The sequence below is a fragment of the Silene latifolia genome, chromosome Y, assembly GCF_048544455.1.
Source record: "Silene latifolia isolate original U9 population chromosome Y, ASM4854445v1, whole genome shotgun sequence".
NCBI lineage: Eukaryota > Viridiplantae > Streptophyta > Magnoliopsida > Caryophyllales > Caryophyllaceae > Silene > Silene latifolia.
The window spans coordinates 469,206,368-469,222,202 of NC_133538.1; the positions used below are offsets into that span (position 1 = coordinate 469,206,368).

A 15,835-nucleotide genomic window follows, 5' to 3' on the forward strand; every position below is an offset into this window, starting at 1 on the left:
CGAGCTTGGTGCGCAATCCAAGGCCCAAAAGACAAGTCCACGTGTTTTAAGAAGTCAAGTAGCGGCTCATCCGTCGATCGACCGCCACCTTGATCGATCGACCAATGCTCGGGTTCGAAGCTCTTGTTTTTTGAGGAGCGATCGATCGACCACCTTATCATCGATCGACCGATTTCTATTCCAGACGTGAATTGAAAGACCGTGAATCTTGAAGCCCGTGAAGTTTAGGTTTAGGAAATAAGATGTTACGTTGATTGCTATATAACGTAACATAAAACCATCTAAGTTTATCTATCTAAGTTTTTATCCAAGTTCCTATCACAATTTCATATAGTTACTTTCAGTTTTATTCATTCGAGTAGTTAGGGTTTGGAACATCGTTTAGCATTGGAATTCTGTGCTTATTCTTAATCTTCCTCTGAAATCTCGGTATTCCTTCCGCCCTAATTCCTGTTTATTGTTTTGCTTTCTTTGTTAGTATAGAATTGCTAGTTAATATCCCTTAAGCCAATTATCGTTTTATTGTTATTTGTTATCTATTTTAATCATGAATTCAGTACCCTATTGTCCTAGTATTATTGTTGTTATCACTTTCATCATGAGTAGCTAAATAGTCAGTGCTAGGATGTAGGCGATTTATGGCATAGGCGGCATTAGGTCGAGAAGGTCGTTTTACTTTGTTGGTCGATCGATCGACCTTGTCGATCGATCGACTGACCTCGTAGGGTTCATATTCGTTTTAATTGAATTTAATCTTGTATTTAACGAATCGAATGCATGCGACCGATTAGATGCCTATTTTGTGTGACCCATTAGATCGAAAGATAGGGAAAGTTATTAGACCATCAATTAAATCGACTAGACTGTGCTAAGATCGAAAGATAGGTATAGTTTAGACCGTTAGTCGCCAGACGAAAGTTAGTATTAGTGACATTAGGGACCTATAGCGAGATCGAAAGATGCTATTTGTTAAGAGTGGACCGAGAGGACCTCTTTATTTCCCGCCTTACCCGTGTTTGATTCAGCATGACTTAGTTTTGCCGCCAAAGCTATAATGAACCGACCATCCTAGTACCCTTCTTTTATCTGTTTAAATCATTTATTTAGTTTATTGTCTTTATTTACTATTAATTTGTAGACCAATTCAAACCAACCTCCACATTTGTTACCTTAGACTAAATATAGAGCAACTAGAATTTACAACTGCCTCCTTGTGGTTCGACCCTGTTACCACTAGCCTAGGTTAGTCTTAATAGGAGATTATAAATTTTATCTTTGGTACTCACAACGACGGGTATCAGCAACAATCCTATTAAAAACAAAGATCATTTCTTTTACGAATGTCCCTTGATTGGGCCTGTCATCCAAGACCTGACCATTATTAGTTTCAACGAGTTTTTGTCAAATTATGATAATATTACAAGTCAAAGTTTTCTCACGAAACTTAATTTTCTCAAAGATTTAACTCCAAAATATGATTTCATTAAGATTATCTTTATTTGGTGGAATGCATGGTTTCATATAAATGATATTATCTTTAATAATGTTAATTTAAGTATCAACAAACTTATTACTTTATGTAAGAATAGCATTAAGACCTGGAATGTGACGAGATTTAAGGATCTCAACAATCCCGAGATAGAAGAGTCAGCTAGAAACAATTCTAGTACGGAAGAAATTTGGTGGGAAAAAACCTAGAAACGGTTTCCTAAAGCTAAATTTTGACGGTTCGAGAATAGAAGGTAATAAAGCTGCCTTAGGATATTCTATAAGAGATCACAATGGTAAAGTCGTTTTGTTGGGAACAAAAAAGTGCGGATCCAATAGTATCCTTGTTGCGGAAGCTCTCGCTTTAAAAGAAGGTATTTTAGCAGCTAAATACTTGGGAATCTCAAAGTTAATTGTGGAGTATGATAATTTATGTGTTATTAACTCGATTCGAGGTACCTGGCAAATTCCTTGGGAAATTTCTAGTATTATCAAGGATGTGAAATTAGACCTTCAGTTTTTCGATGAAGTGATAATTAAGCATTGCTTTCGTGAAGCCAACAAGGTTGCTGACTTCATGGCTTCTATTGGACATTCATGTCCAACTCTTTCGAGGTGGTTTGATAGCAGGTGGCTTCAACTTACCTCCCTCATTCGAAAGGATGAGATAGGTTGGTCCTACCCTAGAGGATCAACCTAGTTTTCTTACCTAATCATAAAAAAAAAAAAAAAAAAAAAAAGTCCAAAATTGCCTTTGAAATTCATGAAAAATGCAAGAAAGTTCAAAAGATTTTAGAAAACAAATGAAAACCCAGAAAAAATCCACAATCAAATTCAACTGACTATTCTTTAATGATCATTAATATTCATGCAAAATCATCAAGTAAAATTTAATGACAGGGATTAGAGAGATACTAAGTGCGAGCAACTGAAAGAAAGTTGGGTGTGAATAAACCCAGAAAAATTAATGAGAGAGATTAGGGAAAATTAATTTAAGGATTTTGATTTTTGATTGAAGGGGTTTCTGTTTGATTAAAAATAATTAGACATTGGTATTCTGTTGAGCATTCAATGGTTGTACTAAAGGAACCGGCTGAATAGGTTCCCCTTCCAAGAGTTCAATGGGAGACAAATAATGTAATTGTTCGGATTTTTCCGAGTTAAACAAAAGTATATGGATTAATATAAGGAGAGATTTAGTTTGAATTATTTATATGAAATAACCCTATTTTTTAATATCTTGATATAAAAGACTTCAATTGCCCTTTACTTTTATTTTAAGGGTTATTTGACAGGAATAATCTCAACTATTCCTGTCCTGCTCAAAGTAATCCCAATTTGTCAATAACCCAAAATAATCCAAACTATGACATCATTTAACTTTAATTGTTATCCCCCTCTCACTTACCGGTTGTCACCTGTAAGTCTTATTTTTGAGCAGGTTACCTTCTTTGTTCTTATAATCTACCTCCCTTTCCTTTGTTCTTATAATCTTCCTCTCCATTTCTATTCCTCCAAATTATCACTGCATTTAATTCTTCCAGATTTAGGGCTAAAGTGCTAAACCCAGAAAATCCAAGGCTAAATCCCGTGATTTTTTTAGAGTATACTTGGCTTATCCAAGCAACTCATGAGAAAGAAGCCCCCATGTCGTATCAGCGCAGGGGCAATATGAGTACACCTTAATACCTTATGTTCTTTTTACTGTAACTCATGGTATAACTCTCCCTCAATTTCATAATTATTCAGGACTCGGTACCTTTCAGTTTCATATATGGGAGCACCTCTTATTTGTACCCTAACAATTTGAGAGTGTCATCTGATCAGTTCTCTCCTTTCACATATGGCGATGAAGAAGATAGATCAATGGAGATGAAATTAGGTAAGACAGTGTTTGGGTAAAGGATTTCATTTCCCCATTCCTCTTAACATATGCACTAATTTGTAAAACCCTAGTTCTTGAATAGAAATCCCCAATTTGCTCTTCTCAAATCTTCCATGCTGAATCTTAGTCAACTTCTTAATTAATAGCAGAGAAATTGAGTACAAGATTATATTAATTAGGATGAGAGAGAGAGAGAGATGAAAGTGATCGGAAGAAAATCTGAGGTTGAAGATTAAAGGCGGCAGTGACAAGATGATATGGAGGATAGTCACTGAAGAAAAATTTCTGAATGACACCGGAGGCCGTAAGGGAGGTTAATGGGTAAATTAATGGGTTTAATCTGACTGAAGATGAAGGTGACCTGTTAAACAGGTTGCCCTTCACTTGAGGCGATTAAAGTTAAATGATAGCATAATTTAGATTATTCTAGGTTATTGAAAAGTTGGGATTATTTTGAGCAGAACAGGCATAGTTGAGATTATTCCCAACAAATAACCCTTATTTTAATATGTATATTTATTTTTGGGAAAATGCACATGGTGTTCTTGAGGTTTGCCATTTTGTACAAAATACCCAAAATTTTGTCCGGAAAACTATAAGAGGTCATAACTCGTATTTATGAGATTGGAATGTGATGCTTTTTTCAAATAAATCGTCTTTTCGAGAACTACGATTTGAAAAAAAATCGAGTTTGGAATTCGTGACCAAGAGATAGTCAGTCAAAGTTTATTCGGTCAAAAAAACTTTGACATACAAAAACTCTTAGCCACGCTATCCAAAAACGACAATTTTTTTTCAAATCGTAGTTCTAGAAAAGACGATCGATTTAAAAAAAAACCGTCACATTCCGATCTCGTAAACACGAATTATGATCTCTTAAATTTTTCGGATCCAAATTTTGGGTATTTCGTGCAAATGGCAAACCTCAAGAGCACCGTGTGCATTTTCCGTTTATTTTTCTACCATGTCTTTGTCTTGTAAAATTTGAAATGTTGTGTCACGAAACGGATACGGGTCATTAACCAGAAGCCCAAGTTTTAGCACGTCATGAAAAATCCCAAATCGAAGACCTGAATCCCCTAGAAATTTCACGACATTACAAGATTCACAAGAGACGGTGGTTTCAACTTTGATATCTGAAGAAGTAAAGAAGGATGAATATATTGTGGAAGAGCTCGTCATGGAGGTGGATAGTCACCAAAACTCGAGATTCAAAGCCCTTTTTCTTCACCTTTGCCATGGTTTGCGGTGTTATTCCTGGTATTGTCGGCTATGGTGTCATGCAAGTCACTAGTTCCAGCAATGAAAAGCTTGAAGCTCATCTTCGTCGTAACTCTCGCCCCGATACCCGGGTTTGTGTCTTTTATTCCCCCTCTTCTTCTTTTTTCATCATCTTTATTTTGTTTGCCATTAATTAGGGTATCAAATTCATTGTTTTAGGTCGTTGTATGTTATGCTTGTTTTGATTGAAAATGACGGAATATGAGGAAACTAATGCCGGAATTGCGCTTAATAGATACGGAGTAGTAATTTATGTGGGTTTTTGATAGACAGTTGTGGGTGTTTTGTGTTTTGGTGTTGATATCACATTCTGGTTCCTCAAATTTTGTATCTTTAAGCTTTTAGCTGTCTACTGCCATTGTAGTTGTGGAAAGATCCGTCTTTTAAGTTTTCGATAGGTTAGTTTTCTTTGTAAGTACAGGGAAGGCAACTGAAATTGGTTTTATAAGGTGGGAATTTGTAAGATATGGGAGGCAAGAGGTAGCAATATTGTCTATTGTGTGTCTATATTGTGTATGTAATTCCCCATTTTAATTTAAGAGATCTATTTTGGTAAGCGCAAATGACTAGTGTTTCAAAATTTAAAATACTACTAATATTAACAAAATGACATTTTATTTCCGGTTTCTCATGGCCTATGAACTCCAGACCTAAACGTGTTTGTTGGAAAGTAGTCTTTGCATAGGTGATCTCTTGGGAAGGTTTCCTAGTGGAGGTTGATTAGCTTCCTATCCTAGGGGACTCTTTACTTTGTGCTCATCGAAATGGTTATATGCTTTAAATTCCCTTTTATTTAGTGTCTACTATTATTAACTAGTGTTGTCAAAGTTGAAGTCTTGTTAGTTTGTATGTTATTAGTTGCTAATGCTGCCGAAAGGTTGATAAGGACCGACCTTCATACAGTCATCGTAAATGCTCATTTTTGTTAAGGGCATGGTTTTATATCCTAAGGATAGGACATTAATAGACACTAAATTACTAAACTTGATAAACTATGATCATATTAAAGACAATGAACTTCATCTCTCGCTACATCATTTTTGATATGTCACTGTTCCAACTTGCTAAGTCATGCATAAGACCATATGTTCTTTATTTCAATGTGCTAACCACCTTATTGGATAACATAATGTACTCTATTGTATGGTACAATGATCACCTCTAAGAGATCAACGCCAATTCTTATTCTAATGTGCAAACCTCCTTACTAGATTATGATTTGAAACGAACTTTCCAAAAACTCGATATATTAAGTTGAGGATTGTAATAATGGTTCTTTTTTTTTTTTTTGACAACAATAAACTGTGATTAAAAGAAAACGTCTTACAAAAACATAGGAGCACCGATTCACGTAGACTACTAGAGAACCAGTACAAGAGTAGCTAACCAAGTAGAAATACGACACTTTTTAATAGGAGGATGATATTGGTCATTAAAATAGAAGAAGTGATACTCCTTTCTCTTAGCCCTTCTAGCCACTGCAACATTCCAAGAAGTGTACCTGAAAGGACGGATGAAAGCCCTATAGAAATCGAAGATCGTTTTCTGAAGTTAACACTAGCTTGAACCACTCGGCTGCGTCGATGTGTGAAATCCACTCTTTACTTGACGGCGTACGTGCCGCAACAAATTGGAACTGAACCGCTGAAACCTTACTAGCAAGAGAGGACCCTGATGAGAGCCGCTTCTTCTTTTCAATTTGGATTATACCTTCTGCCTGAAACATCTTGGTATTCAATGGTTCTTTTCTTTTAAGTATAGATGATGTTGAGATGCATACGCTTCCGGTATTGTCATTTTAAAACCAAAGTTAGGTAACTCTCATTTTAATCAGGAGAGAATCTAGCACTGACACCCATATTGTTCACATTATCATCTGCCTTGCTCACCCACTTTGATCGAGCCGCTAAGTACGCACATCATATAGCTCACCCTTCCTCTTGTAATCTCTGTAGTGCATACCTCATCATAAAGACTACCATAACATTACTCAACAAATGCAAGCTTATAACGAGAGTCCAAATACAGGCACAAGACAGTAACTTGAACCGAATTTGTACGTTGGATTGGGAATCTGGTTTTATTCACTGTTATGTTCGATTATCCTACCGCAACCACGCACCTGGCACTGGACCACACTAACTAAACTACAGCAGCTTCTGCCTTGCTTACGAGCCTAGCCCATCATTTATTTTTGCCTGGCCGTGCGAGCACAGAAGCTAAACTCTGGGATTTTATTCATGCTCCGTATCCTGCTGATCGAGCTTTTTGGGTGCTCAATATGGTTTGTGAATCTTGAACATACAACTAGAACATAGCCAAGAGCTGCTATGAGATTATGAATCAGTTTTAAAAAAATAAGACTTGGGGATTGTTTGGATGAAGGGATCTGGAGGGAAAGGAAGGGGAGGGTGAGTAAGGGATATAAAATCTCTTATTTGGTTAGCAAATGAGGGTGGACTGTGGAGGGAAATGGAGGGGGAGTCCTCCAAAACAAATCAAAATCCTACCTTAGGAAAGATTTGCAGGAAAATTGTATCCGAACACCCAAACAAGGCCTTAAGAACACAACTATGCACTTGAAATATTCTTAAAAAATCCCGGCTTTGACTTTTCTTGCTGCAGCTAGGCAGCTAAAATAATGCCGACTTCGGATTTATTTTTTTCAAGTTTCTATCTAGAAACAGCATTCATGTTCTTTCAAGACTAAGGCGAGACTTTATACGTCCAGATCCCATGCCCTTGTTTCAGGCAGAAGCCTTCGTCTCATTGGTGTAATGTTTTTTGTTTACGCAACTTTCCGGGAAAATAATGCATTTTCATTCAGATTTATGACTATACTTTCATGTATTTTGTGATCCAGATGATGGGACAAGTGAACAAAGAGAGGTTAGCTGAGTATCTGACTGAACTGAAGGAGAAGAAAGACACAAACGACAGATATGTGGCTGCTTTGAAAGGTGAAACATTGACCCGAAAACCATATGTGAGGATTCAACCTATCCCTAACCAAAATTCCTCGGAACCTGCCAAGTAATTGCGTATCATGGAGCTCAGTTGTAATGCCCCTTTTTGAGTTAATTAGAAAGTGATGAACAAAGACATGATAACCAATATGAAATCTTTGATGGCTTTCAGTTTATCCTGTTAAAACTTGTGTATATTATGATGGAAGAGCATTGTAAGCAAACCTTGCTTGTCTTTAAGACTATAGGGAACTCAATAAAGTCTGTCTTCAAGGACAATGCCTTCATTTTGTATATTTCAAGCTTGTATGTGTGTTTTTCTGATGAATCTGGGTATGATGGAGCAGCCGGCTATCAGTAGTGTCACCGAAAATTTCTTGAAAATACAGAGTACTAATCTAGGTCTTGTAGAAGTTCATAAACTGTCCTTATCTATAAATATAATTTAAAGGCAAATCTAAAAAGTCTACATGGCAACATAAAAAGTGTAGAAATCCTAAGTGGCAGCCTAGGGAAAAGCTAAGTTTGAAAGTCCTACAATAAAATGACAACCAATATTTAATATAGCAATTCGTCTCATTGTAGACGAACATAATCTGTCTACAGCTTTAGACGGATAATGTCCGTCTAAAGTGAGAATTTGTGTTAGTGTAGATCCATATACAATTAACTCATAATCAATTCATACCTTTTCGAGTTCTTTTCAAGTCAATCCAACAACATTAACAGTAGTCTCTTAGAGCAATTGCAATGGGAAGTTCTTGTATTGCAGTTAATGTATTATACAACTGGTTGTATATACAACTTATTTAATGTAGTTGAGCTTTGTTATAAAGGTATCGAGCTCTACTAACAAAATTATGATACAAAGTTATTGAGTTTAACAGAATAATTATTAACCTCGATAACTTCATAAAATAGCTCAATAACTTGTAAAATAGTTCAACAACTTTGTGTAAGAGCTCAACAACTTTGAGGCGGTTGTACAATGCTACTATACAACTGGTTGTAGGATAGCATTTGTGCTTGTATTGGGATTGTCATAAGAACTTTTTAAAAAAAGTTTGTCTCATTGCACAAAAAGGGTTGTTCTTATATAAACAAACTAGGTTTGAAAAGAAGAACCAAGTTCTTCCCAAAAAACAAGAAACACAAATTCTCATTATAGATTGACAAAATATCCACTCACTTTAAGCATAAGACAAGAAACAAGTTACATGTGGGACCAAACAATGTCACCACTTTAAGCATATTTGACTCGTCTTTCACTTTAGACGGATATATTCGTCTATAGTGAGATTAATTGAACAAGAAATTGGCATAGATAGCAAATTAATTATGGTCTCATTAAAGAACTTTATTTAAAGTTCTTCCATTGCATGCAACAAAAAATTCTTAATTATTGAAATTTTCAAAATCTTATATGACAAAGGAAGAACTTTATACATTGCATTTGCCCTTAAAGATTCAAGGGAAGTCAAGAGATGAGATTAAATTAGGCATAGCAACGAAAGGACAAAATTAGTGTGGTAAATGAAAGGCCATCCAATAAACTGGCGATGCAAATTAGTCAATCCCTATAAATTCTCTAACTTTGTGGGATTTTCACTTGCTAGGTTTTGTGGATGCATTTTCTTGATTAATGATTTCATGTTCAATATATTGTAATAGTCGTCTATTTTCCTATGTGTACTTTGTTAGGTGTTTCAGATGATTTCCTTATACTTATATTTTCTATGGTAATTCGTCTTTAAAAAGAGTACATTTTAAGTCCGTTTTTGTCGAGATATTACAAGTGCACTTCAATCCTTTCTACCTATGTTGAGTTTTAAGACGAATATGTGATTTTTTCCCTATATTTATAATTACTAATTTGTTTGTTTGTTTTTCCAAAGGACCATCGTAAGGATGAAGATGAAGATTATGAGAAAGACGGTGATAAGGCTCTTACCCTCAATTCTTCATAATGTATTGCTCTTTATTCTATCTTTCCTATACGGGGTATATTTTAAGTTTCTAGCTTTTTGCTTTCAAGTGAATTGTTGGCCAAATTTTGTAGTTTGATGAATTTGATAGAACAATTTCCAAGCCGCAGGTCAGATTCACATGGGTTATATTATTATCTCACTATGATTGTTTGAACAATGTTAGTCAATTATACCATCAATTTAGGCTGTTTTTCCTTTCAATTTTTAATTGTGTACTCTATAGCTTTGTTTAGTGCTATTTTTACTACATTTTTATTTGAATGTGTATTTTTTAATTAACTGTTCACGTAGACACCACAAGCAATGGGTATTCATATATTGCTAATAAACTGAAACGAATTTGTAAGGAAATATATTGGAGTAGCTAATAATGCCGTCATACCCGAGGATCTAAGAGGTTGTTGGACCTCTTGGGTCAACCTTTTATTCTTCAATAACTCCATTAACACTTTAAAATATACGGTACGAGTGTAGGACACGGGTAAAGATAGTGGTGCGTTGATCTAACTTCAAGGAGAAGAATAAAAAAATCTAGGAAGATGATTTTGTAGGAGTCATGGTTGTTAGATGATACGAAGTCTTCCTTCATTTTAATCATTTTTGTATATTTGTTGAATATGTGTGAGTTATATTTTAATCAAATGTATATAATTGATTAAAATGGGGGAAGTACTAGAGTAATTGAAGGCATGACTAGGAGTTGACAGTTGCGTTTAGCGCAGTCTATATGTAACACCCCCTTCTTACCCGGAAAGGTAATTAGAATATGTTACCATCTCAGTTTCCCGAGGTGGTCAATCGGAGATACAATCAAGAAACATTTATTATAAATAACAAGTTTAGTGATTACAAAACATGAATAAATAAATAAAAGAATACAACTCGTGACTACTATCTATGTTATCTATCAACTATACAAGTACTCGACTCCAAAACCAAAGCGCAACCCAAATACCGATCACGTCAACAAGCAAAACCTGTTCTTAACCTGCTCCCTATATGATCGGAAATATCATATGGATCGACACAGGCCACCCCGGAAATAGGTGACAATTACACAGACACAACAAACGTCAGTTTGAATAAATAAAGTGTGACACGACTCGAGTGTGTGAATATGCAACTATGATATGAATGACATGCTATCAAACAACCACCACCACGGTGCCGGGACACGCCCAGACATACCGACAACCACACGGCACGGACACGCCGGACATACCAACAACACAAACAGTGCGGGACACGCCGAGACGTCACGGTCCGAAAGCTAACCGGATCCCCAGCCAGACGTCGTGTCTCAACCACACGAGTCCCTCCGTAACTCAAGCCATTAATGTGCACATCCCTTTTGGAGTGGGAAGCTCCAAAAGGCGACTTAAGCGTAAGACGGTCTCCCAACCGTCTTACGTCTCCTCAATACCAAGTAACACCACCAAACAATCACAACCGTCATATTCTCCAATATACAACATGACAAATACAATAACGCAAGATACCACACACAATATGCCAATTACCGACTCATCAAGTCATCTTAACCAATATCATGTTATAATGAAATCCAACCAACATACTTATTGTAATACTATGGTTTTATGAGCCTTTGGGTACTCTATCGAGTGGGCCTTACTCTGTCGAGTAAGGGTGTTTTGAATTTTAAAACAGTGTTCTGCCTGTAGGGTACTCGATCGAGTAGCCTAAGCACTCGATCGAGTAAGCGGCACTCGATCGAGTACGTTAGTTGCTCGATCGAGTAGCTCGGTTTACGGGTAATGTTTTGTTAATAACGCGAATAGGTATATAAAGCTTTCCGTCATCAACACTAAACACTTTTATCAAACCTAATTACTTCAAAAGAGATTTCAACCTACGTACTTCGCATCTTTCGCATTATTGACAAATCCCGGAGCTTGAGAGGTCGGAATTCATCATCCTTTACATTCTTGTGACCCTTGCGTCGAGGGTAAGATCTACGTACCGATTTTATAGGATTTTATTAAGTTTGTTTAAACCCTAATTTGGGGGTTTGGGGGTTTTGTTGTCTTTTATGATTGTTAGTAATTGTATGATCATATGTTAGGAGGAGGATTCGTAGAAGAGGAGTTTTGATAACAACTGTTGAGACCGTCTGATTGTATTGCATTCCAAGTAGGGTTTCCCTACTCAGTATTAGTCACATGATGTGTTGGTTGTGATTTGTGATTGTTGAATATTATCGTACGAGTATTGTGACTGTTGTTGGGTTTGCTTACTGATTAGTAGCTGTGATTGATTGTATATGTCTGTATTCTTCGGGGTGCGTCCCTGGCTGAGTTGAGTCACTTGCAGGAGTGGCTTCACGCCCATTATTCGCCTTCTGTGGAATCCGCCACAGAAGGGATGTGCACATTAATGGATTTGGGTTTATCGCTCGATGGAGATAAGCGGGGCTTAGGTGGTAACGGCTGCGGTCCCCCACTGGCGGCGAGGAGTAACCTGTTGCGATAGGTACTCTGGCAGGGCTACACACTTTAGTGTGTAGTCAGTATTGTGGAGTTGGTGATGGAGTTCGGAGTATATCTGTGACGATTAAGCTGTGTTGTGTGTTGTTTTGTTGAGTTATGTAAATTGTGTGATTAGTACTTACCCCGTTTAATTGTTTTAAAAGCGTGGTGATCCATTCGGGGATGGTGAGCGATTGTTGAGCAGGTATGAGTCGAGATACAAGGGATAGCTGGGATGTGTCACCATCAGATGATAGAGTCTTCCGCTGTAGTTTTGATAGTTTTTAGACAGTTGTTTTGAGATCATGTAAACCATATTTTGGTAGTTGGTTTTGGATTGTATTTACTCACTTAAACATTATGCTATTTAAATGTTGTTTCTTCATTGTCTTTTGATTATCATTGCCTCAGGAAACCGAGATGGTGACATTTTTATACCTGAGTGGTCCCGGTAAGGCACTTGGAGTATGGGGGTGTCACAAAGTGGTATTAGAACGACGATCCTGAAACCTGTAACTAATGAATCTAATGAACATAGGGAGTCAATTAAAATGAGCCCGGGGTAAAGGTTGTAGGAGCTAATGCAAAGGCTTGGGAGACGTCCTAAAGTCGCGAACTTGCCCTACAATTTTGAACCGGCCACATGGGGGAGTATATGTCAAGGTCGTATGTGGTGTCTGTTAGTTTGTATGTGAACGTAACGATATATGTTGTGAATTGTTGGATGTTGGGGGCGGAGGTTGGAATTGTGATTGAAAAGTTGGCGGGGTGTGTTTATATGCTGAATTGAATAGAGGGGCATGTTAATTGTTTATAATGTGGCACTTGATAACATGAAGTAGATTATTATGATGATTATATGAGGAATTGTGTAGAATTGCATGCGTAGTTATATGATAATGTTGAGATTATGAAGGTTGCATAGTACGTTGGGTTATGTGAGATAATATGCGGGTAGTATGTACGAGTCAGCATGACTCGATCGGGTGGGGGGCACTCGATCGAGTAGGTGAGGTACTCGATTGAGTGGGTCTGACTTGATCGAGTGGGTATTTGACGTTTTTATGATCAGAACCGTGTTTTTGGGTACTCGATCGAGTACGTGGGGGCACTCGATCGAGTAGGAGTCGCTCGATCGAGTGTCATGTCAGCTCGATCGAGTAGGATAGAGATCAGAAGGTTTGTTTTGGGTCTGGAGTCGGGGTACTCGATCGAGTACGTGGGGCACTCGATCGAGTAGCCTCAGCTCGATCGAGTGGGTTTTGGCACTCGATCAAGTGGGGTCTGTGCAGGTTGTCTTCGTGTTTTGGGCTGTAGTATGTATGTTTATGTCTACCCTTTTCTTTTATAGTGTCAAGATGCCGCCAAAGAAATCCGCCCTGTATGTGAGAGCTGAGAACATGACCACAGAGGATATCGTTATTGATGTTGGAGCATCAAGATGCTCTTACCGAGGCCCTAAAGAGAATGGGGAAAGATAAAGAGGTTGATCACTCAAAGATCAGTCTATACATAGCGAGGTTTAACCCGAAAGAGTATAAGGAACAGGGAGAGCGATGCTTTTAGACAATTGGCACCGTGAGATGGAGAACATTCTGGAGTTAGTGCATTGTCCTGATGAGATGAAAGTAGAACAAGTTGCGTTCTACTTGAGGGAAGCGGCTGGTGAGTGGTGGGATAAGGTGAAGGTGGGTGCTAGGGAGATGTATGCAAAGCAGGGTCTGCCTGCTATACCTTGGGAAGAATTTCGGAGGGCTATGAGGAGAGAGCTTGTACCTGAGTATGTGAGGAGTAAGCTGAGGGAGGAGTTTGATGGGTTCAGGATGACATCTGATATGTCGGTAGCTGATTATTACCGGCAGTTCAATGAGAAGTCTAGGTATGCTGAGGACATGGGTTTGAGTGATGAGAACCTAGCGCTGAGGTTTGAGAAGGGGTTGACCCCCAGGATTATGGAAAAGTTACCCGTGGGAATCCTTACTAATGTTAAGGAAGCTTATGAGAGGGCTGGGAGAGCTGAGAGGTTGGTGGAGATGGCCCGGGAGAGAGGAGGTGAGAAAAGAAAGGCGGAGAGTGAGGGTGGTGGCCAATCTAATTACAAGAAAGGCAATCACAATCAGACTAGAGCGTTTCTTCTGGCTCGGGGTTCAGTGTTGGGGCTTCCTTTAGGCGTGGCCGTGGCAGCGGTAGTGGTAGTGGTAGTTGGGGGATGACCTGCTTTGACTGTGGCGGTGTAGGCCACAAGAGACATGAGTGTACGAGTGTACCAGGAGCTTTTCATAGATCGGCTCAGGGGAGCTATTCTCAGGGTCCGGCACAGAGTTATGCGAGCAACAGACCAGCTGGGTCATGGAACAACCGGGGAGGTCAGAGCAACCAGGGTGGAGGTAACCGCAATGGCGGTAATTCTTATCAGAAACAAGCTACGAACAACAACAATCAGGGGTCGGGTGCTAAGCCGGCTACTTCAGCCAGTACTGTCCAGGGAGGTGGACAGAAGACCAGTGGAATGATGTATATGATGGAAAAGAATGCAGCTGAGGACGACGCACATGTTATCACTGGTACCTTTCTTGTTAACGGTATTCATACCTTTATTTTGTTTGATTCGGGGGCGTCTCAGTCGTTTGTATCTTCGAGTCATGTCAAACGGTTGGGTATGAGGGTATACGAGTCTGTAAGTGAGGAAGTTTTTATACCTTCGGGTGAGTCTGTATCATGTGGGAGGTTGTATAGGGATGTATCTATGATAGTTGGGCAAGTTGATCTACCTGTAGACTTGCTAGAGTTTCCTTTAGACGGTTTTGAGATGATAGTCGGGATGGATTGGTTAGGAAAGTACAAAGCTAAGATAGACTGTCATCAAAAGAAAGTGTCTTTGAGAGGTCCAAAGGGCGTTAGTGTGTCTTATCGTGGGTTTGTGGTCAAACCCAATGTTAAGTTGATTGCAACTGTGACCTTGAAGTCTTATCTGAGGAAGGGGTGCCCGTTGATCTTGTGCCATGTGAGAGATGACCGGATAGAGAGTCCGACAGTTGATCAGATACCAGTGGTGGGTGTGTTTTCAGATGTCTTTCCAGAGGAGATTAGGGGTTGCGCCGAAGAGGGAGATAGATTTCACGGTTGAGCTGAAACCGGGGACGGGGCCAATCTCTAAGACACCGTACCGGATGGGTCCTAAGGAGTTGGAGGAGCTCAGGAAACAGTTAGATGATCTGATAGAGAAGGGATACATTAGACCTAGTGTATCACCTGGAGAGCACCAGTTCTTTTTGTGAAAAAGAAAGATGGGAGTTTGAGGTTGTGCATAGATTACAGGGAGCTGAACTGAGTGACAGTGAAGAAGAAGTATCCTTTGCGAAGGATAGATGACCTGTTTGATCAGTTGAGTGGTGTAGCAGTCTTTTCCAAGATTGATTTGAGGTCGGGGTACCATCAGGTGAAGATTAGGGAGGTGGACATACCAAAGACAACTCTCACGTCGAGGTATGGCCATTATGAGTATGTGGTGATGCCTTTTGGGTTATCTAATGCACCGGCTGTGTTTATGGATTTGATGAACAGAATCTTTAGTCAGTGTTTGGACAAGTTTGTGGTGGTGTTCATTGATGATATCTTAGTCTATTCCAAGACTAAGGAGGAACATGAGGAGCATCTGAGGATTGTGTTGTAGACCTTGAGGGAGCACGAGTTATATGCTAAGTTGTCCAAGTGTGAGTTCTGGTTAGAGAGAGTTGCTTT

At 38.7% G+C, this 15,835-nt stretch overlaps 1 protein-coding gene across 1 annotated transcript; it reads left to right on the forward strand.

The window, feature by feature from the left end:
• The first annotated feature begins 4,435 nt into the window (after positions 1–4,435).
• LOC141633502 (uncharacterized) lies at positions 4,436–7,916 on the forward strand. The gene is made up of 2 exons (XM_074445964.1): positions 4,436–4,725; positions 7,518–7,916. Exons 1-2 carry the CDS (start codon positions 4,528–4,530, stop codon positions 7,689–7,691), a joined length of 372 nt encoding a protein of 123 aa, XP_074302065.1. The 5' UTR covers positions 4,436–4,527; the 3' UTR covers positions 7,692–7,916.
• Positions 7,917–15,835: the final 7,919 nt, after the last annotated feature.

Bases quoted from the DNA above. Each gene is read 5' to 3' on its own strand.
- LOC141633502 (XM_074445964.1), top strand. From the start codon at position 4,528: ATGAATATATTGTGGAAGAGCTCGTCATGGAGGTGGATAGTCACCAAA. The intron at 4,726-7,517 runs GTTTGTGTCTTT...TTTGTGATCCAG, and splicing joins ACTCTCGCCCCGATACCCGG to ATGATGGGACAAGTGAACAA.